The 23,600-nt window shown below is 38.8% G+C and overlaps 1 protein-coding gene across 1 annotated transcript; it reads right to left on the bottom strand.

Annotated features, from left to right (window-relative positions):
* Window positions 1-1,554: 1,554 nt before the first annotated feature.
* On the bottom strand, window positions 1,555-23,600 carry POP1 (POP1 homolog, ribonuclease P/MRP subunit). The gene is made up of 15 exons (XM_082290117.1): window positions 23,367-23,600; window positions 20,536-20,712; window positions 19,530-19,705; window positions 16,909-17,157; window positions 16,271-16,358; window positions 15,794-15,969; window positions 14,926-15,176; window positions 14,702-14,795; window positions 13,817-13,928; window positions 12,729-12,848; window positions 7,557-7,672; window positions 6,076-6,267; window positions 5,050-5,204; window positions 3,973-4,314; window positions 1,555-3,166 (listed from the first exon to the last, which is right to left on the bottom strand). The coding sequence occupies exons 1-15, from the start codon at window positions 23,485-23,487 to the stop codon at window positions 2,509-2,511; spliced, it is 3,027 nt and encodes a 1,008-aa protein (XP_082146243.1). The 5' UTR covers window positions 23,488-23,600; the 3' UTR covers window positions 1,555-2,508.

Genomic DNA, 23,600 nt, shown 5'->3' with positions numbered 1-23,600 from the left:
GTGCTGTAAGCTACACCTGATTCAACGTGATGAGCACAGACGTACTGTGCAGCTGATGCACAGATAACACAGGCTTAATTATCCACAGTTCGATTATCCGGTGTTGACATGGTTTTTATGACTAAGTCACCCTTGAGACACTTGGAATCTGGAAATCGCAACCACAGACAAAAATTTCCTTGCAGCTACATAAAGTCACAGTACTTTACTGACAAATTTTGGCTGAGAGTTTTGAGCATTTTTAACTTATCTGGTTTGCAGTGTATTTTACAAGGAGTGAAGTCTTAAGGCATAAATCATTGACTTAAAGGAAAACAACTGTGTAACAATATTACAAGATATACAGAACAGGATGCACTTGGGTTCCAGTTTCTGTTCACTGGCTCACCAGAGACAAGGATCATAAATCAAAAATAGAGAATGGAAATCAAAGAAAAGTAACAGGAAGTGTCAAAATGAAAACCTGGCAGAAATTACCAATAGGAAGAAAAAAAAGGAAAGACTCCAGATGTTTTTTTTAAAAAATAAAAACCTGGGAAAGACTCAGTGAACAAAAGATCTACAAGCAGAAAAGAAAAAATGATAGCTTGGGTGGGGCCTTCTTTTTCTTTCTCACATACAAGCCAGGTCTATTGAGGCAAGAAAATATGTATCTATTAAGAAGATGAGGGAGGTGACGAGGGAGAAAACCATATAAACATCACTTCCCCTCCTTTCTTCCCATGAAGCACAGCTCTGGAAACTGTGATCCTAGAAATATTTCAATCGGGCTTACAGTTCAAAAGGTTCATTAAATCCAGGATTATTACCATGAGAGAACTTGATCAGAGCAGCCAGGCTGTAAAGTTTAAGGGGCTCCTTATTCACACATACCTACAGGCTGCAGCACTCACAGTCACACGCCAGGAGCGTGTGAATCCCAGCCTAGCCAGCACCAAGCTCTTTCCTCTGGGGCCATCTGCTGGCTTTCCAGCGATGCTTCCCAGGACCTGTCTGGGACCATGATTGCTTTATCAGGTGCATCAAAGGTGAGCAGTGAAGAGCCATTCAGCATGATTTCTCAGGCAGCTGCAATCCAAGCTGTGCTGGAAACTGCATCTTTCTTTCCCACATGCCATCACAGCTCCCATTGCTGGTGCACATTCTACAATCCATCTTCTGAAGACTTTTTAAAAAATAATCCAGCCCCACTTCCAATACTTCCCTTGCAGTCAGATGTTCCTCCTCCTTCCCCATGTGTGTGCCATATTTAAATGGTCCTAAATTTTAATAATTTTGGGGGTAAGGCACACTGAATCTTTTCTCCAACAACTCCAGCCAACATTAATAAATTTGCCTAAGACTTTCAAACAAAACTGTGAAAGAGGAAATTAAGTTGAATAGTGACATGTAGAAAGAAAAAGCCATTAACTAATCCATGTTTATTTTCTCTAAGAATCAAACTTTGTCAATAGACTACTGACTCAAGAATACATTACATTTTTATTTGTACATGATCATTTCAGGATCATTTTACCAACTGACATATATTTGTATCATGCTGCTACTAAACTACAATGTATTACTGTAAACTCCTTTTCAAGTTCCATAACTCAGGAATGGCTAGATGCTTAAGGCTATTTTTACAAAAAAACCCCAACAAAATACCAAACACAAGCAACCTACCCACACTGTCCCAGGCAAATCAAACACCTTTCCCTCTTTACCCCCAGCATATTTTACAAGTTTTATGATTGTTTGAACAATATTCATGAACTGTACTGTAACATGAAGAAACCTTCAATTCTAACACATTCCATACAAAAATAAATTCATGTTTTAAGGAACAAAAATATCCCCTATTATTAACAGAAAATGTATGCTGACCCACCACTAGCAATTTGCATCTGAAAGGCTTATTATGTTTCAGACTAGGGAGACAGACTGATATGCTTTCCAGTTTAAAAGCTCCAGTTGCTATAATTCAAAATTACATAGCTGGGCTATATTTTATTTGCATTTCATTTAAGCATTCAGCTTTCTGTACCAGGTTTCTCTACGTAGCTCTGCTGCACTGCAGCCACATGTACTCAGATACGAGGAATCAGGAAAGCCACTTGCTATATACACTGGATCAGATTGCATGCAGTTACATGTGAAAGTGCACTGTAAAGTTACAGTCCATCTGAGCAAAGATTTCTAAAATGAAAATGATGATTTCCTGTACATTGTTATAGCATCCACTGCTTTGAGGAGAAAAAAAATGAAGAATATGCTTCTTTAGAGATAAAGAAGATCATGATAATGATCTCTTAGAAATCCTCAGCAATGCAGATATCAAAAGTAATTCTAGTCTGTTTATGCATTAGTTATTTTCTTGAATAATGCTAAAAAGCTTTTTAATTATTTCATAATCTTAGAGCTGTTTGGGCTCAGAATAACCTCAAATTTGAGACAAGTCAGAAAGGCCACAGAATACATAACAGAATTCTTTGGTATTTTTGGCATTCTACTGCACTGCAATGATACTTAAACTTCAATATTAAGTCTTGCAAATCTGTACTGCAGAGATGCTGGAGTCCTTAACAAAACAAGCCCTTTTTTATCTGCTGGCTGGTTGTGTAACATATAAATTAACCCAGTCAAGCTAACAAAACCCAGTGCTTCTCCACAGCCTGCAGCCAATGAAAAATCCCCTCGAGTGACATACCCCAAGACAGTCCTGGAGCAGTGGGAAGTAACATCTGGGAGAGCATCTGACCAAAGACCAAGAATGAGATCTTCATCGTCCTCAGTTGCTTCTTCATCTGGAATGCCTGGAAGGTCACTCTCTAGAGACTTCACATTATCCTTTTTCTTCTTCTTCTTCTCTTTTTGCTTCTGAACCTTGTCCTTGAATATGTCACGATGTTTGGGTTCCTGTGGACCACAGAAGAGTTTGTCTTTGCTTAGATGCAGCAAGTCATCTTCTGTTGGGATGCAGATCATGGCATGTAATTCAGGGTTCCCCTTTCTCAAGAGTGACAAGTTGACCCAGACGAGAGCCCTTGGGTAGCTCATCAACATTGGCAAAAAAGCATCTTCAGTCATTGCCTTCTGTCCCAGTCGAGAAATAAGGCGGATTCGCCGATCTTTCCCAGCAGTGGGATAACACCAGGCTGATAACTGCATTAGTAGTTTCTCACTCCTATTAAAAATTTTCAAAAATAAACATCACAGATAATTATTAACAAGCAGTATAACAGAAATCCAGCACCCCACATATTTGCAAGAGCACAATTTAAAAAAGCCCTGGGGCTTTCTGTAACCTTCCAAAAGCTGGTACTTGTATCACTCTTAGCATAAAATCATCGGTGAGTGGAAATCATGAGTCTTCTTAAGAAGGAAGGAGACATTACTTGTTAAAACCCTCAAAGTTTGATAAAACCACAAACACTCTAAAATCTCCAGTGACACTAATGCAGTCCAGAACTTTCAATGTTTTCTTCCCCTGGTAACCACACAAAAATGAAAGACCTGTGTTCAGGCACTTTCCAATACTGTTGCTGCCCTCATGTGTTGCATTGGAATGCAGGGGATTCTCTATTTTCAAGACCTTGTTAAAGAGTGCAAGAACCACCTGTGGTGATGTATTAGAGAAGAGAATGCAAGATGATTTTCACAGCAACAGTCTTAAAGTCACAAATATGAGCCTCCAAAAGCTCCATTGACCTGGAAGCAGACAGAATACACCAACTCTAAGAACACAGTAAACTCCAGAGTGTTAGATTTAAGATAATTTAGGAGTTTTCTTTATGTAGTCACCAAGTTTGCTGGAGAAAAGCAGAAGGAATCCCACTCAACAGCAGATTCTGATTCATGAGAAAACTATTTAATCTCACTGTATTTGGATCAAATAATTCTCTCATCTTAATAACCAAGGCTAAGCTCTTCCTTTCCCCAATTCAATAAATACCAATAAAGAAATAAAATGTGTGTATCATTTTGACATACCTGAGAACAATAAAGTCACTTGTCTTAGTTTCATCTCTCTCACCAAAATCTTGGATGCTTGGACCATCTTCCGTCTTTAGGGCACCTTCAGAATTTGTTATTTCCATGGTCTCCTCTACCTCACCAGTCTCAGGGGAAGCTTCTCTGACCACTTCTGCTTTGGGGTCACAAAAGGTCTGCCCTTCAGTTGTGCAGCACTCAGGATGTGTGGAGGAAGGACAAAAAAGTCCTCCTGAAGCTTTCATTCTTCCTTCCCAGTTCTTTGTCAGCTGCCCCCAAGGACAGATGAAAGGAGACAGAGTGCCCAGCTTGACATAATTTGCCCTTTTTGCAGGTGGACGTCTAAATGATAAATCAAGTGAGTAGGTAAGAATATGTTCAAAATCAAGTATTTAAAACAGAACGGAATGCACAGTTAACTTTCTAATCTCATTGAACAAGAATTTTAAAATTACAATCTACAAAATGCTGCTGTACTTCTGTATCCTTTCAGCCATGCTGGAAACATCTACCTGCTGTGACTGACACCACCACCACCTTTCCCTCTGAACTTCTACTTGCCCCTCCTACCTGGAAGGGGAACCAACACCAGTTGGTGCATAGGACATTTCCAGCTACTCCAGACTCGTGGGTCAGAGTTCTGTTTGTTGCAGTAAAAATGAAGGCAAACTTCAGAACAGCTGATATTTAAAATTAGACCCCAAAATGTACCTCTTAATTTACTTTATTCTTTAACACTTGGTACATACTTTGACATACTCCTTTATATTGTCTTACCTCCTCCCCCATTTGCTGCTTAAGAATCTCAAAATAGTTTTGTTTATTTTATTGCTATGCAGCCTTGTAACAGCTCTATAACTGAGCATATCTCTGGGAATAGAAGGGTTTAATTCACATGCCCTGTTTAGCTGAGTTAAATATATCTAGGATTCCTTTCTTTTTCATAATACTAAGATTTAAAACACTAGTGAAAGATCTCAATAAAGTCCAATGAACACAACAACAGATAATTAATGGAATATTTTAAGCAGTATTCATTTTTGTCATTCTTGCTGTCAATTTTTAAGTTAATGTTACCGTTTGAATTTTTCAAGAAGACTGGTTTCCAGTTCTTTGGCAAACTGCATTCCTGCTTGGCAGTCTGGGAAATCATTTGGAGTGTGAGGTGTTCTTTGGTATTCGGAATGCTTTAATGCCTCTTGCAAGCCACCAACTCGTACACCTCGATATATCTGTTATAAAAACCAAATGCCCAAAAAATAATGTTTGAACCAATTATGGGTTCCTAGCTGAAACAAAACATTAATGCCCAGAGGGTACCTCCTTAGAAAATTGGAAGTCTACCACTTTAGCTTTAAAAATAAACTTAAGCATGGTTTCTACAGTTCTAGATGCTAATTTTAACAAATAAGTTAGTCATGCTCTTTAAATTTAATTCTGCAAAACTATCAACAAAACCAGATAATTTTACAGGTTCTGATCTTGCACATTGCCAGGAATGTTGTATTACTTCGACAGGCACTGCCCAATGTATTTTAACCACACAATAGGTATCACTGCAACTAAATCCCCTGCACATTCAAAAGCATAACTGTAACTTGCAGAAAGATATTAAAACTACCACCTAAACACTCAAAGCAGGATACTTCAAACAGCACCAAAGGAGTATTCCAGGTTAACTTGAACTTTGTTTCAAGCTCTCTCCCAAATCAGAGGCAACCAATTTGGTGACAAGGTGTAGACAGCCAAGCTGGAAATTGATTAGCAGCAGGCACCAAATGATTTCTCTTTAAAGACATATGCTTGTAGAAACACAGAGGTATAGCTTCAGTTTTCCCTCCTGACTCCCCACTGATTTTCTGCTTTTAGACTGCTGTGTGGGCATAGTTGTACCCAACAGAAGACATGGAAAGCTATTGTTGAAGTTTCAAGACCAAGCTTCTGTCATGAACCAGTTCATATGCCATTTTTTAAAGTGAGATTTTGATCCTGTAATTGGGAATTGGTAATACAATGTGAAGTACACTCTCTAAAATCGATTAATTTAAACTAAATTATATAAATTATTAAATTTACTTGCAATTTGCCATCAAAGTCACTTACAAAAGGAATCCAGAAAGCCATGCCCCAGCCCTTTGGGAGATAGATATCCCAGCCACTTCCCCATCCTGGTCGATCTTCTCCAGCCATTTTCCCTGGCTGCTGCACCAACAGTATGGGAATCTTAGATTCACAAGGACCCAAATCAAGGTGTGATCCAGGTACCAGTAACTGAGCTCTCATATGGTTTAAATCCTGAGAAGGAGGAGACATTTCCTGTAAGTTAATAACCATTCTTCTTCCCTCTTCCAGATATCCTTCCAAGATAACAGAGAGAAGGTGAGTTTACAGCTAGGAGAAATATAGTAATGCACTATACATTTGAACAGAATTTCATCAAGGCATGAAAAATTATTCTAGAAAAGAGTATTAAGCACCCTTTTTCTCCCCTTCTTACTTCCATAGCCCTTGATAAAGAGCTGGGTACAAGGCACAACATAGATAGAGGAGGAAAAACAAGTTTTGCAACTTTGTATTTATAGATTTATGCACAAGACTAGATTGAACAGGTGCTTTCAGTCTGTCACTATATGGAGCAGATCTGAACTACGTCCAAGTAGATGAGAAGATCTGGTAATCAGTTTTACATAAAGCATGCTGGCACTGAGGTTTTGTCAATCACCAGTTGTTATATTCCATTGTACCACATTAAGAATACATTTATTTAAAAAATAGACCATCAGACTCCCTCTGTTTTATCAGGTAAACATTAAATTTCATGACAGCATGAAGAACACTGTCATACACAAAAAGACTGTGCTGATAACTCATGTGCCAGAGTAATATTTTCTAAATACTATGCTTTTTTACACTATGTCAGACAGTTCGAAAGGGTAAAAAATTAATTTTCAGAAAGACAATATTTAGAAAGATGTTTCTGCCATACAAATGTTTACTCTTTCTGATTACAATCGTGCCAAAAGTTTATCACCTCTTGGGACTAAATCACCTTTTATCCATGCACTTTATGGGCTGCCCTCCATTGTCAATGAAAATGTCAAGATAGGAGATTTCAAACCTGCAACAGCAAATTTGAAGTTCTCTACAAATTACAAGTTATTGCCCAGCACACCCACAGCAGTTCAGAAACACAGGATTTTTTTTCCTTCCAACTTCCACAGTTCTTTTATCAGAAGAATCACCCTGACTACAGCTAAAGGCCAGAACCTTCCTGTGTCAGTCTTTTCTGCTGCACGAGTCAAGGTGATATATGAAAATCCAATTCCAAACCCTTCTGTTAAATAAATCTACAACTATAGTCCTGCAGACAATCCAATAAGGCTTTATTTTAATTGAATCATGGTCAATGGCTGTGCAAGAACATTATGCAAAGGCTACAAAAAACCACTTCAAGTCAGCAGCTGGATACTATGACATTAAGGAAGCCACTGATTAATAGATTTATACAAATTCCAAGAGTCTCTTTCTATGGACTCTATGAACCATGAGCCATTTCCTCCATGGCAACCCATCTACTTAGTTACCTGCTCTGAGATTTTATTTTCAGTGACGTTCTTACAGATGTCATGGTCCCAGATAAAGCTGTGAGCACAGTCTACAGGTACACCCTTCAGGTACAGCTGCCTAACTTTATCATTATCTACAAAAGAAAAGAACCTTTAAACAAAATTCAAACTATTTTTGTGGTTTAAGTACCAAATTACCAAAGCCACTTCTGTATCATAAGTATAATGAGCAGACAACCAAGAAAAGTCTATTAAAAGTTTAACAAGCATCACTGCTTGTGGATCTTACTGTCACATGTTTTTCCCAATACAAAATATGAAATAAACTACTAGTGTTAGAAAGACTAACGTGGTATTTTCGCACCAGCATTTCTCATTAACAAAAGACACGACCATTGGCGATGTAAATAAGATCTTTACATAACACCTTTAATATTCTGGAATCTGGCCTTTCTGGCAAGAGTGTGAAGCTCAACAGATTTGGTGAAAACCAGAAAGAAGAACGTTACAAAGCCTGAAACAAGTCTGCCTAAGTAAACTTGTAAGAGAAGCAAGGGTTACCTTCAAGAAATGTACACAGAGGAAATATTTGTATGGCTGTGACTAGCATGCAACTACTTATTTAGTACTAGTTTCCTGCTCTGGATCTTCTCAGGCTGTGTGCTTCAAGGAAGGGACTATTCTTGCTTATGTCTGCACAAATCAACAGTTGTGTACATTTCTGAAAATAAACAGCACTTGTAGCTTTAAAATGGATTGTTGAAGTATTAAATAACCCATCTCTTTTTCAATTTTACAATCGAAGCAAAGCAAAGAAAATGAGTACCTACCTTTAGTGATCAGAGGATTAACAGCCTTCAATGTACAGTACAGTATGTAGCGAATGCTGATCCATATTTTAAGTAAAATAACTCTTATCAAGAAACAATACAGTGAACCTATTAATAGTTCTGTGATTAAAAACTTTGAGGGATTGCTTCTCATTTCGTCATCCACAAGGTCTTACATATTAAAGGAACATAACATGTCAGGGTTTGTTTTGTTTTTTAAAATTATTTAAGTCTTTTAAAAAAAGGTTCTGCTAATTTTTCCAGGTAATGTGGACAAAGACTCAAAGACAGAAGATTCAGATTATTCAGTGGTACTAACAGCACCTAGCAAACTGGATATTGGATGGGTGTACTGCCAAACGTAACTGCAATAATTATTTATTTTAAATCCACAGTCTTTAAGACATACCCATTACTAAAAGGTGCAAAATCCTTTCCAAGAAATATTAACTACGGCAGCACTTGCGACAGTTTGATGATGTTACCGATACTTGCCATGCATTCTTGCTAATGAAATAGATTTATGTGAGGAGAAGAAATGCAAAACAAATTATCAGATTATGGTGGCATTCCTTCAAATTAAGAACAATAAAACTAAAAAGGGAATCCTTGCCAATTAAGCAGAATTCCTTCTCTGACCAAAAATTAAGAACAGGAAACTGAGCAGGAACCTAAGGGAGCTCAACACTCCTATAGGCAAAGCACATTCTGTCTGGAGATAAAGCAAGTATTAATGCCTCAAAAGAAGGAGAAAAATAGCAACAACACTGTGTCTGGTGGTGGTAGGAAATTCCTTCCTGACTCTTACAGATAACCAAGGGGGAAGGGCACATAATTACAAGCATAAGGTAAGGAAAGTACCTTTTTCATCTTCTGTACAGAAAGCATTTGTGAACACCAGAATCTCTTTATGTTAAATTATTTAAATATGTTCTAGTTCCTTCAACTGCAAATTATTCACTGCAACTTCCTCTGCTTTTTTTAACACTTCTTTCTATTATCACAGTTCAGGCAGCCTATCCTTGTCATATTCTCAGAGTTCTTTGCAATTCCTATATTCTATAATGGCATGAATACTTGTTTCCCCACTATAGAAAGACCTTATAAGTCAGTTTCTTTTCATCACCACCACCCATCCAATATCCTCCTTATTAGCCTAAAATATTCTTCTCTAACTTGGTACATTCCTTCTCTTTGATCCTCACTGAACCTGGAGAATTTATTCTTTCTACTAAGCACACTATAATTCAAATCATAATCCCAAATCCTCACACCAGTTCTTACCTCTCTCCTGTTTTCTTCAGTCCACATTTTAAGATTTCTGGGGAAATAACCTTACTGATGAATAAGTTGCTAATAATCATGAAAGTAAGATGTTAGGGCTAGTATAGGAAATAGGAAGTTGCATTTCTAAGCATCAACAATCTACTTCTGCTGGTGTCAATGGTTGGTGCTTAGACGATGCAGGCAGATAGAGGAAGGCTTTGTTCCATTTCAAGCTACTGATCTGATTTGCACAGCTGATTATCTTAGAAGACAGGCCTAAGAGTTCTATTTGAAAATTTTCCTTCCTCTATTTTGCAAAAAAAAAAAAAAAAAGGCAAGCAAAAAATATAAACACTGCCAAGGAGCAGTATGACAGTCCTATGTATGTAGGGAAGGTGTGTATCAGGACAACTGGGAACAGATACCTAAACCTCTGCAAGAGGTGTGTTTACAGCCATGGACCCAGGCTCTGTGTCTGCTGAAGGAACCTTGGTTCACATATCTTTCATGGTGTATTCTCCTTCCATGCATCTCATTCACTGATTAGGTAGAAGTTTCAGCATACTCCATGTTGAGTGTTTTTTAAGGCAGTGGAATTTGTTTTCTCCCATACAAGACAGTTACAACATATCAAAATGTCAGAAGTGTACTTTAAACTGGATAAAAGAACAGTACTAATTTGCAGTCATGTGAGAACTGACTGCTTACTGGGAGTCTTGACTCCAGCCTGAAGAAATAATGACAGTTGATTTGATTAAATCCGATCAGCCCATGTTCATAATACACATGCATAAGCATTGAAAAGATAAAGTAACTGGGAAAGACTGAAATTACATTTGATTTATCAGTGTGTTACTCACAGTGTGCTACTCACAGGGAAAAACTACACAGGCATATCTCAGAACAGCATTTCGGAAAAAAAAGCAGTATGAACAGATGTGTATCATTCCACAGACTGCATGTATGACAATCCCCAAGCAAAGGTGATGGCCATAACTTACCTAAACTAGTCACTCATTTGACAAACAATGCATCTTTAAATTAGAAAAGTTTATCTAAGACAATCAGTTGTCTTTTATACAATACTGAAGAACAAGAGAGGCTAAAATATGTAATCTGTGTGCCATTTCAATCTTACTAATACTAATCCTAAGAGTATTTGAATGTCCAAGAAGCCAAAAAGGGGAAAAAAGTGTGGAATACACCAGTGGTTCCCTTTTATTGCTCAATAAACAAGATGTGATTAAGAGAAATAAATTACTATTAACATTTTTTAATAGAGGTCAGCTCACAGTATTACTACATCTGAGTAAGGTTACAACACAATCAAGGCTCAGAAAGTTTATGTAATTCTAATGCTCATAAAAGGAATTTTTTTTCTTTTCAGGAGGGGGAAATTAACAGTACTAAAATGGAATTACAGATCTTAGAGAAGTCTTTTTATTGGGCAAGTTCTACTGGAAGACAGTGGTATTGTCTGTCTGCTTTCATCTTTCTGCCTACTCAACTTTTTCAGTCACGTTTAACAGTGAGTTATTCAGCAGAACCTAAATTAGAAGGTATTATGCTATTTACCTTTCCTTGCTAGCTGAAGGACCTCCTCCTTCTCCTAAATAAAAGTCAGAGAGGACAGAAGCAGTTTTAAGTTCATGATGAATAAAAAAAAAAAGACTCAGAAAGAAACCAAAAAGCAACACCAGCTTTTCTGAGTATTTGTGGTATGAAAGATATTTTGCATGTGAAGGATAACCCCAGGTAGAAAGATTTTGAAGATGGATATTTCTATCCAGCCAAAGGAAAAAACACATGGGTGCTCTTGACTCCCTATCTTACACCGTTACCTCTTTACCATGGCCATCCTTCCTGAGGGACAACCAGCTCCAGTAGTGGGAGAGAAACTACTATGAGACATTTAAAATACCTAGATGCCTTCTGTTGATCTTGCCTTCTTGAACCCATCCTCACAGACATGACAGGCAGAATGAAGGGCGCCAAATTACCTTCTGTAGTTGCTAACTCCTTTACCAGCTCAAACCAATGTCTGTAAACAAGTGCTACATAGCTCACCTTACTTCTCAGGAGGAAGGAACCAAAGTAGAGGTCATGTATGCTGCAGCATTTCCAACAGGAACACTAATGATGAGAAAGTTAGCTGAGCAGAACTAATTAACAGAAAGGCTGTTCTAGATACAGAGGGTAGAATAGGAGGATGTAAGAAAATGAAAATAGCAGAATTATGCAAAGAGCTAAAAGACAGTAACTGAAGTAGGTGTTCAACCTGATTTACATGATATGCAAGACCAAGTTATTCTAGCATCTTACAAACAGACCACCAGGGAAACTTGGTATTTTCAAGTCTCTGGAACTTTCGACTTGTCCTATTTGCTACTGCTTGCTAGCTAGCTATCACATTTCTCCTATTAGGTGAGGCAGCCTGTGTGCAGTCAACCTAATTGGGAATGCCTACACTGTACACAAACCCCATTGTATACTGTACATATTCTTGCACATTTTTAGAGGACGTTCACATCCATCTCAATTTGAATTTTGCACTGCAACATTGTGTAAGTCAGCACTGAAATGAAAATTTCAGAAGTTATGCTTGCATCGTTCATTTTTTATCATAACCAGCATCTTGGCCATCTGAAATACTAATCCTGCAAAGGTAATAATTTTTTCCCAGTGGAATTGCAACTTTCAACACCGTAGGCCTATAAACCAGAAATAGCAGATATCTTCTTGGAGAGATAAACAGCATCAGGAAGACTAAACACCAAACAGAACCTTACTATGGAGCTTTTAGCACCTGGTTGGCCTTGCCAGGATTCGAACCTGGATCATCTGTATGGTCAGACAGAGGCTTCCACTGAGCACAAGACCAGCTTTGGTGCATGTCCCTCCCTCACAACCACTCTTCTAAAACCTATGCAACTTTCAAGCTGTTTCTCTTCTGCTGGGGGCTCTGGAATTGGGAACTATTGTGAACCAAAACCTAGAGGAAAACAGCAAGAGACAATCCATAGAAGATGACAGTTAATGAAAACAAGCGTAGAGAGAAACTGAATCTCTTCATAATACAGGCAAGGGATTTTACCTTGGTATTTTTCAAAGTCTGGCATGGCTTTTGTCTTCTTTTTTGGCAAATTGACTCGAGGATCTCCAACAGTGAGGCCAAGTATTGTACCTGGTGGCATATCTGATGGTGAGCTCATCCCTTTAAAAACACACAGATGAACATTGCCATGAAACCACCAATTAAGTTGTGATCTTTCTGCACTAGTATTTTGTGTGGTTTTGCCTGCAGGGATATGACACCACTATAAGCCAGTGAAGCAATCCAGAATACTCTATTTCACATGTCTTGAAAACCCACCAATGCTTGTTAAATGTCCAATAATAAAAAAAATCAACAACAGCAGTGTAAGACCTGGTTTGCAATTAAATTTACATTTAGCAATGATGTGAGGTCACCGTCACAGACTCAATTCATCCTTTCTATTTGACAAATTTCAAAGAACCATCAACTTTTGTTCTACACTTGTCTTCAAGAGAAAGGAAATTTGGAAGTGTTTTGTAAAGGTCTACCTTATCTCTGCTTAACTGCCTCACATTCGATAGATAGCTTGAGTACAGTGTGGGATCTACTGAAGCCAGCTCCTTACCTGTTTCAGTGCTAGAAAATGAGGAGATGCTGTCAACTTTATGATACTTTACAATTCAGCAAAATACACAACTGTTAATTTAGAAACAAACATACATAAACAAAGTATAATACTTTCACTTTGGATTGGAGGCTACCATTTTATCTGTGGAGGTATTGTACAACTTACTGTCTTAATTTGAAGTGTATGGAGGGAGAGAGTGAGAGTATGCATCAGACTGTATATCCCTTCAGCAATCTCAAAACCAAGTTCATGAAGATAACAAACAAGATTTGGTTTATCTATTAAGAGTTTGAACTACACAGAGGATTTAAATTCCCTTAAAACCCCCAATGTAACATTTTTCAATTCTTTGCCATGCCCTGGCAAGTATCTAAGTATATTCTCAAAGGCATCACTCTCTTGATTATGGAAAAAATAAGCATGTCCAAACTGAAGTCAACTTTATTAGCATGCCAGTCTTGACCTCTAGATTTTAAGTTTCCCCCCTTCCACCCACAGCACCCACGTGCCCAAATACCTTCCAATAGCTCAAAGATAGCACTTTGACATTGATGAAGAGATACTTTTTCAGAGTCCTTGCAGTTTTCTACCCACCAGTTATTCAGTTCTGTCTCTGAACCTGCCATCTCCTGGAAAACAACATATCTAATTAAACTCAAATGGTTATTCATTATTTTCTATCAGTATGAATTCGCTCTCAGTTTGTCTTAAGCACTATAGTCACTTTCTTCCTCCTCAAGTTTTAAACTAAAATATTTTTTCCTGATGAAGTGTAGTCCTACACTTTACAATAATCCCCAATAAGCTGTTCAATTTAACCTGTGTTCCAAAAATAAATAAAGCAATCCACTATACTTCCTAATTTTGTCATTAATTATTTCTTACAGAAAACCAGAGATTTCATGGCTTCATCATGTTTGCTTCAAGAAACAAAAAAACCCCCACTAAACCACAGTGATGCTATATGCCAAGAAGTGGACGAAAAACCTAAATCCTGGAGAAACTGCATATTTTATTGAAAACACGTAAGTTTTCTGTACCTTACATGTCTTGATCCCTAGTTCTAGATGCTCTAGCTCATTGCTTGAGAAACAGGATCTATGGTTTGTCAAAGAGAATATGAATTATTCTGGACCTCTCAGCAGAAACTACACAGCCTGCTCAACAGCACCACTGTTTTTATTTTCTTCCTATTCCCACTTAAAATCCAGGTGGGAGTTCTTCCTGAGATCAGTGTTAGTCAAGAGGCTCAATACAGAGAAGCCACTGGAGTAATACCTAGGTTAGTCTTTATTAAAAGTAAAGCTAGATAATTCATGGGTCTTTCTAGCAAAAAAGAAGCTTGCACATTCTAAGAACACTACCAAAATTACACTAACATCCAAAGTGCCGATTTCCTTACTGTTTGGACAGAAGCTGCTTTCAGGGTCTCTGTAAGGACGGAGTGTGATAATGGGCCGATCAGGCGGTATCTGAGAATCTCCATGCTTCTGTCACTGAAACAGGAAAGTTTCAGGTGAATGTACAATTGTACAACACACATTATTTTCCCCAGTACTGTTAAGCCAGAATGCAGCTGTGTTATGTGGTTATGGGCCACAGTTTCTGACTCTGATGTGAACAAACCTGATTGCAATGCCAGTAGTCTGTGCGATCCAAGAGTAGGACTGGAATGGATCTCTAGTGCCGTCACCAATTATTTTTTTCACAGGCACAGCTTTTTCTCCTTCTTTATCCTCCTTCTTTCTTTTATTGCCAAGGCTTGTAACAACTTCCACTTGTTTTTCCTCTTGAACTGATGTTGTAACATGCTCAGTAATACACATTTCTTCAGGCTCTGTACATTGAAAAATTGCTTTTAACTCCCTCAGTATGTCCTTAAGAAAAATGAAGTTTCGATTAGGATGATATGCAGTGCACTGCAAAGCTTAAGTACACTTTTAAAAATTATACTCCATTATTTAATTTTCCAATATGGATTTCAAGGAAAATTTAATTCTGCTGAAGTCAAGGGCTTGCTAAGAAAAGCTGAAAGTAATATTGAAAGTTGCTAAGAATTTTTTCTCTTTCAAATTAACATAATAAAAACTGCCTGTGCAAACATTTTACTTCGTTCATTTTCGTTTTTGTAAAGCTGGTAGCCAAGTATCAGGGCTATCTGTGATGATACCGAACTTAGCCTGTTGGGGGTGCCAATGGAAAGGACGTGACTCAAGCAACATCATATTGCACATGTATCCTGAAGGAAGTGACACTACAGAAGTTTTCAGAAGCTCTAACACTGAACACCTCAGCAGCACGCACTTTCTGTACAAGCTTTATAAAAACAAGTTGCAGAACATGAATATTGTTAGAGTGGAAATAGTCTTCCAACTTTTAATTCCTAAAGTCATGTATTATACCCAGTTCTTCCGTACTTTTCAGATGACCTCTTCAGCATTAATAATGCACAATACATAAGGAAATAAGAATTCAACTATATAGGAAAAAGCACCTGCTTGAGAGCTGGATGCACCCAGATCCACAGCTGTCTGATCTCAGACCCATCCCTGGGTTTCCAAATAAATGTAACAGGACCAAGCATATCCTCAGGATAGCAATCTGCTCGGTAAAGATACAGGGAACCCTCGAATCTTCCAGACAGACAACAAGCCTCTTGAAATGTCAATCCTAAAAAAGAAGATACTTATTCAAGAATAAAATAATATGTTGTTTAATAAACAAAGTAAAATTGAAATTCAGTCTGGCTGCTGGGTAGTTAATTTTGTACCATAATTACCTTATTAATAAGCAACTGAAATGAGAATGCCTAGTCCTACTATGACGTATTTTAATTACATTTTTCACCCAAAATCACAACTCAGTATCAACTCTGTTACTACTATTGAGACTGATACATTACTAAAAAAGGAAAAGGATGGGTCATCCTTTAGTCTATTCAGAATCTTTATTTGAACAACGTAAATTTTACCTGTGTCAATGCTACACATTCGAGCAAGTTGCTTCAGTAGCTCATTCTCTTTACCCTTCAACTCCAGGCAACAATAATATGATAAGTCCTGAAACAATATGATAGAGGCAAAGTGAGAATAACTCTTTAAAGTGAGCCTGGAAAGAAAGGACCACACAGGGCTTCACAATTTACACTTAAGTAGTAATTCTTCATTCTCTAAAATTTGCCAAAGTGAAATGAGTTTCTTTTTAACTTAAAATTAATAGCTGTAGGAGAGCAGTGAGGCATTTCTCATTTGAGGGCCAACCTGCCTATCAAACCAACAGATCAAAAAGGACACGGAACAAAGTATCTCTCCTCAATAGCATCCTGCTCAGGTAGAGGATATAAGAATTCATTTAATCTCTCAGCTCTTGAGAAAACGGAAAATGTAGTATTTCAGTCATAGTTAGCATAAGACTCTTCTAAAGGTTCATCTTGTTCTCTCTGAAACTTGCCACCCTGAATTACAATTATAAAATTATTTATTTCATACTTAGCAGTCTTATTAAAAGCTGACACAACAGTACTTCAAAGACACATAGATATTCATTATAACTAAGCAGCTGATTACTTCACCTTGGCAAAATATCAAACAAAACATGTAAACGTGGTACCTGAAGAAGGCAGTGCTTTGTCATGGCTCGGTAACAAGCCCTGTAGCTCTTCTCTGTAGGGCTGTTTCCTAAACAGTATCCCCATTTCTTTACCATATGAAATCTCTTTGCATGCCAAATATGGGTTTCCAGCCAAATATTCTTTCTTTGCCTATGATTAAACTCTGCTACCAAATTTATGTGGCGTCTTCTAGCTTTGCGGCATTTAGTCTTTGACTGTTCTTTTTTCTGATGTACAGCTTTCTCTGCCTGTTTTTTAAAAGAGAGGATATTGAAGCAAATCTCAAGAGAAAAAAATTCTGAAAAGAAAAAGGCTGAAATATAAGGATACAGGAAGCACTAACATTAAGTTACACCATGTTGGATAATTCTTGAGGGTAACTAACACTTCGAAATTTTCTATGCAAGTCACATCCACTTAAGTGCATCAAGGTTTGACTGAAATCCACATATAAAACAAAATCCCCACACATTCAGAAAGTTAACAGTGAACAGTAAGCTGCTACTTCTTGTTGGAAGTTTTTGCCACACATCAATACATTCACATGAACAAATCAATGTGACATGAAAAACACCTGGAGATTTGAGCTCATACAGACAGAAAGCTCAAACTGACGGAAAGGACCCTATCGGTTCTACAACATGTAGAAGTGGATGAGAGTGGACTGTGGTAATATCTTGACCAAATTCTTGATAACCAGACCTAGTCAAGGTCAGAATTGTTACATGTGAATGCATGGCTAGAGAGGAAGGCTTGATTCAATTAATGTTTAATTTTTCTTTTTATGAAGAAAAGTGGTACAAAGAAATAGGACCATAAGACATCCAAAAAGATTCTTAGAATATCCTTTGTAAGCTCACCAAGAAACACTTGACAACAGACACTGGTTATAAGAATAACAAAGGAAAGAAAATGATAGATCAGTGCCAAGAACACTTAAAACACTGAAGCAGCCCATGAAATCAAAATAGAGCTGAAAAAAAAAAAAATAAAAGGAAGTATCTTCCCATGAGACCCATCATTCCATCACAGAGAAGGAAATACAAGCCACTAGATCAATGGCAGGCCTCAGAAAGGCAATTAGAGAAAAAGGGATGTGGCATTGTAGGTGAAAAACATACATCTTTAAGCTTAATGAAGAGATAAGAGATGGTCCAGGTAAATGTTTCAATGAAAAATAGTCATGATAAAGGATCTAAGACAAATTAAGAAAATGCAGCAGAATTGAAACAGATAACTTTGAAGATGTAGATTAAACACTGAAAAGTAATAGACAGAACCTTTACAAAAACAAGTAACAGAGATATGACAAGCTGCAAGAATATGTGAGCCTGTGCAAACACATAAGCCACACCAAAAGACCTGCAGACAGAAAATGTAGCAGAAGAAATACAGCTGCACCAGGGCCAATTAAATAATCTCAAAAATCCAAGAGTGGTATGTGGAGTGGAAACATGGATGGGAGGGTATGTGTGAGCATGTACAGAGAAGTTAGATAGGCTGTCATGTGAAAGGAGTTAAAAAAGCGGGACACAAAAGAACCAAACATAAACATTAGAGAAATCTAGATTTAACAAGGACAGAGCACATAACTAACTATGCAAAACAGCCCATGCCTTCTTCCTTCAGTTCCCAGAAAACACGCCAAACTGCATCTCTTGTCACGTCTGACAAAACAAAAAGAATGTGAACCAAAACAGTAAAATAAGGTACAGGTTGTGAAGATCCAATAAAACACCCTAAGAAACGTGTAGTTGGTGTGTGGCAGGGAAGTACCCAAAGCAATTTCTGAACCACGAACAATTATCTTCAGGAGCTCAGGGTGGAGGAGGCAAGGTCTCAACTCAAAGATAATGCAAGGGAAAAAAAGAATGCAATAAATAAATTTATCAGGCAACCTTAATACATAGAAAATTTACCAAGAAAACTCAACTGATCACTTAAAGAATTCTCAGAGATGACAAAGTGATCAATGCCAAACATTGGGAAGATAATTTCCCAGTAACATCCTGCTAAACCAATTTTTAATTTTCCTTTTTAAACACTCAGGAAGGCCACAGTGAATAAGGAGCAAGTAACCCCCATAGGCATATTCTGACTAAATGCTGAGATACTGCCACAAAATGAGTTTCATGAGCTGTTAGGACTAGTCAATTAGTAAGTTTTAAGCTGCATGCAGTCTGCCAATAACCCCAGTGTACCTCCCACATTTGAGCTGTAACACTCGAACCATCGCATCCGCTGTGCGGGCTTGAGGCTGGCACGGTCACATCCCAAAGCCGGGGTGGGGTGAAAGGCAGACAGGTCTTACTGAGGATTCTTGGACCACCTGGGACCAATGCACCACCTGAACAACCTCTCCTGCAGTGAACTCTTTTATCACTACTCTAATAACTTTCCACAATGTCCAGTAATCACAAAGCCAGGTGGTTAGCCAGACCTGCTTGAGCGACCACCTGAAGCTGAGGTGTTCCTGCATTTTGAATCCAAATGTCAGCCAAAGTTTAGGGTACTCAGCAAAGTCTCGCACAAGTTCAGGTCTGAACATTAATAACTATAGAGTTGAACACTGTACTTTGGCTATGCCCACTATATGGAACGCTGTAAAACACACTTATACCTCTTTCCTGGCCATCTCTTGGAGCCGCCTGGGGAGGCGTTTAATATTGTGACTCATTGCTCGCCTTCGCATGTGCCTAGGGAGGGTCTGGAAAACCAGAGAGTTGGAAGACTTCTGCGAAACTGCTTTCAACATGGCATTGATCTCAGCAGCACGAGCCTGAGCAAAGGTAGACACTGGAATGAAAAGAACTGCATCAGAGCACGACAAAAAGCAAAAAAACCAGAGGAGGATACTGTACGTAAATTATGGAATTACTCCTAGTACAGCAGTCCAGTATCTTCTTGACATAAAAGTAAGTATTGTACACTATCACAGAAGAAATTTCAATTCTTTACATATCCTGAAGTTTACAGATATGATCAAGCAAGTATTTATACATTAATGAAAGTTGTTTAACCAACAATTCCTATTTGCATTAAACACGTCTATGTTAAATTAGAATAGAAATCTTTTTATGTGGTTTTTAGGGAGGTGAAAAAAACTGTAGCATGGAAACAAAACCCCATAAGCAGTAATATATTACAGACTGTTTTAAAACAACCAAATAAAAATCCAGAGCTTGGTCCAATTTCATGCTTATGGAAGTGTATCTACTATCAGAGCACTGCCACATTTTGCAATGCTAATTTGCTCTCCTAAATAAACGTTCTGTTAGAGGAAAAGTTGTCTTTCACTTACATCATGAGTAAAATCGGTTTCACTGGCTACATTAAAAGCAGATGACTGTCAATACTCATTTTGCTGGCAAACAGAAACCAAAATGCATATCCCCCACTACAAGCAGGTGCAACTTTTTCAGTCAGAAGTCTGAAAGGACCCATTGAACAACAGCTGGTCATTCATTCCAGTTCACAACTACTTCTGTGTTTTGGAGAAAATCAGGAAAAACAGAAGAACATAGCATCAGTTCTAATTTTTGCTCCTGCACAAAGACAGGCAGCAAACTTAATCACCAGCAAATTGCCCTGGAAATATAAATTATGACCTTTCTGCATATGCAAACCTGTTATGTATTTTGGCATTTCCTCAGAAACACTCTGGTGTCCTCCTTGCCATCCTCCTCTTCCTCTGCCTCTCTCTCCTCTACTTTGCCCCTTTGAAAAATATTGGTCTTTTCTGTAAGAAGGCCCAGATGACTGATTTGAAAACTTCTGCTGCTGCTCCTCAGAACAAACATCTCCTGGAAGGTTTAGAGATGAAAAGAGGTTAGAGAAATACAAAACAGTCTGAGTAACTGATAACTCTATTAGTCTTTCCTCATAAAACTACATTGCAGACTCCTCCTATTATATTTAATACATTTAACTGAAAAAGCCACCAGAAATCAGAAGAATTAAGTTCTTTCTTACAGGAATAAATAAGAATTTTACACTGCCTTGCAGCAAACTTGCAGTAGATTAAATAACTTTTGCACGCTCTGAAAATGGTACCAAATCCAGAGTCTGCCTCCAAGAGCCAGTGAAATTAGTCCATGCAACATCAGTAGTGATTTTTATTATTGTCTAGTCAGAGTTTTAGTAACAAAACAGCAAAGTTATTTTTTACTCTTGCCCCTTGAATTTTTTTCCTATAAGCACATGTATTCTTGCCTGACATACATTTCTGTTTTAGTAATAATTAAGGCAAGCATGATACGTGTATGATGGTGCAGTAAGTTACTTGTCTGGTACAAGCATTTAAACCAATGCTGAAATTAAATAACTAAAGCCTACAGTAAAGCTTCCTAAGGTACAGACATACCTTTCAGGAGTGCTAAGCACCTAAGCAAGTACCTAAAGTTTCAGAGGGCCCTGAAGTCCTCATTCAATGACTGGTGTATATTCAGCCTAACTAATATTATATATTAGTTTAGATTACTTTATAGTCAGTTAAGCCTTAGTTAGGATTTCTACTACAACTTGAGATATGGTTCTCAGGCAGTTCATGCCGGACAATCTGACTAAGTAAGATCCAGCCATTCCTATCACCCCATCCACTACATCAAAACAAGTGCTTCAGAGAACAAGAGGCCATAGCATTCAGCGAGCTTCTCTAGTGAAAGTTAACCTGTGTGTGCAGAGAAATGAAGAGATTAAAAAAAAGTTTTCAGATTGATCAGCTTCTTAAACAAGTCTGTCCCTTTGTCCCAAAAATGGCATGAAGACCAGCCAGGAGGAGATTCACATTCAGCAGCATCTCAATGGATGAGAACTTAAAAAGGCAAAGAACCTCCCTCTTCCATTTCAAATAAGCAAGAAATGGAAGTTTTATGTTCAGCAGCAGCGCTGTTGTAGCCTCCTGCAACCACACATCATGCAGAACTGCAGTAATAGTGCAGAAAAAATAATTTGGTGTAGAAACAGAAATTAGCTTTCATATGGAACAATTCCCTGACCAGGCTTTCCATTTGCCTGAGAGCAGCATTGCCCAGACACTGAGGTGAAGGCGAGAAGGAAATAGCTGGGGAAGACGGATGGAAGCTGTCTCAGTCAGCAAATCTGTGTAGGCCAACAGCCCAAAATTAACTCATATCACAAACACATCCTCTTCATGAAAGAAGTAAAAAATTGTAATCAGAAGACAGAAGGCTGTTTGGAAAAACTGACTTAATGCCTAAAAAACCCTTAAATTATTTCAGCTACTACATAGATCCATAGTTTTGTAACTCCTCTTTAGAATTTTTCTTTCTTGTTTCTACAAAACAGCTCTGTAAAACTGCGACACACTACAGAAGAATGTTACGTGGATGAAAATCCATGCTATTTAACAGAACAGAAAGACATAACCACGTAATCTTAGAAGTTCCCTGCTACAAATAAAGTTAGAAAAATATGTTTAATCTGGCAGTACTCCTGTAATGACATTCCAAAATCTTCAGACATGGCTGAGCACAACTTGCTGTGTCATTCTGTCTGCTCAGGAACTCTTCAGTCACCTAAATACACAGTGACACTTATGGATTTTTTCATTCAATCACAAAGATACCATTTGTCAACTTCTGAAGGCCTCACAGTAACAAGCCCTTTTATGTGTGGGGTTCTTCCCAGAAATAATGTAGGTAACAAAATATCTAAATGTTAGGTGGGGGTGGAAACGGAGGTCCAATTGAAGCATAGAGGATGCAGGTCAAAACACATAAACGAAAAAAGCATCCAGCATACAAGATGACAGGATCCTTCAGTCTTCAGCTGCCAAGGTTACCTGTGTACAAAATGCTCCAGCAACGACCCAGGACACTGCCATTTTAGGGACATGCCCTGCTGCCTCCTGCTAATACCCTTCCACAGGTACAGGAACCACGAGCCCCAGGAGGTGAACTGGCTGGGCATGCAGATCTGAAGGAAAACCAGTGCATTTATCACCGCACCAGAAGGCTAAATCAGCCCCTCCTGCAGGTACCAGGTCTGGCAGAAAAGCAACGGAGAAACTGGATGGGGTATAACATCCAAATTCATTTTACGACTAGGAACCGTAGGGATTCGTTGTGTAATCGAAAGGAGGATAGAGAGAAGTGCATATTCACAGGATACAGAATAGTTCGGGCTGGAAAGGGGCTCTGGAGACCATCCAGTCCAACCCCCCCGCCAAGGCAGGGTCACACAGAGCAGGTTACATAGGAACGCGTCCAGGTGGGTTTGGAATGACTCCAGAAAGGGAGACTTCACGAGTCTCCCATGTTAAAGAGAATCCCATATTTAAGGGACTTACGGCAGCACCAGGACTAAAGGAGTCTACGGCAGGGGACGAAGCCCTGAGTACTCCCTCGGCGAGCACGCTGCGGGCTGGGGAGAGGAGGACACTTGGCCCTGAGGGGGGTTGCCCTGCCAGCCCCGGGAGGGGCTCCCACAGCCGTACCTGGGGGCGGGCAGGCTCTGCTCCCGCCGCCGGCGAAGGGCCCCGGCTCTGCAGAGAGCGTGACGCTGGCCGGCTGGTTCCTCATCTTCTTGGCTCGCTTCTTCTCCCGCGCCCCAGACATCTCCGGCGGGGTTGCGGAGCTTCTCCGTAGCGAGGAAAGGAGGGGAGAGGTTGGGGGGCGGTGCAGCCACAGCCCACGGCACCAGCACCGGCCCGGCGCTCACTCGCGGCGCG

This window comes from Coloeus monedula (genome assembly GCF_965178545.1).
Source record: "Coloeus monedula genome assembly, chromosome: 1".
NCBI lineage: Eukaryota > Metazoa > Chordata > Aves > Passeriformes > Corvidae > Coloeus > Coloeus monedula.
This window is presented reverse-complemented; position numbering and strand designations above follow the sequence as displayed.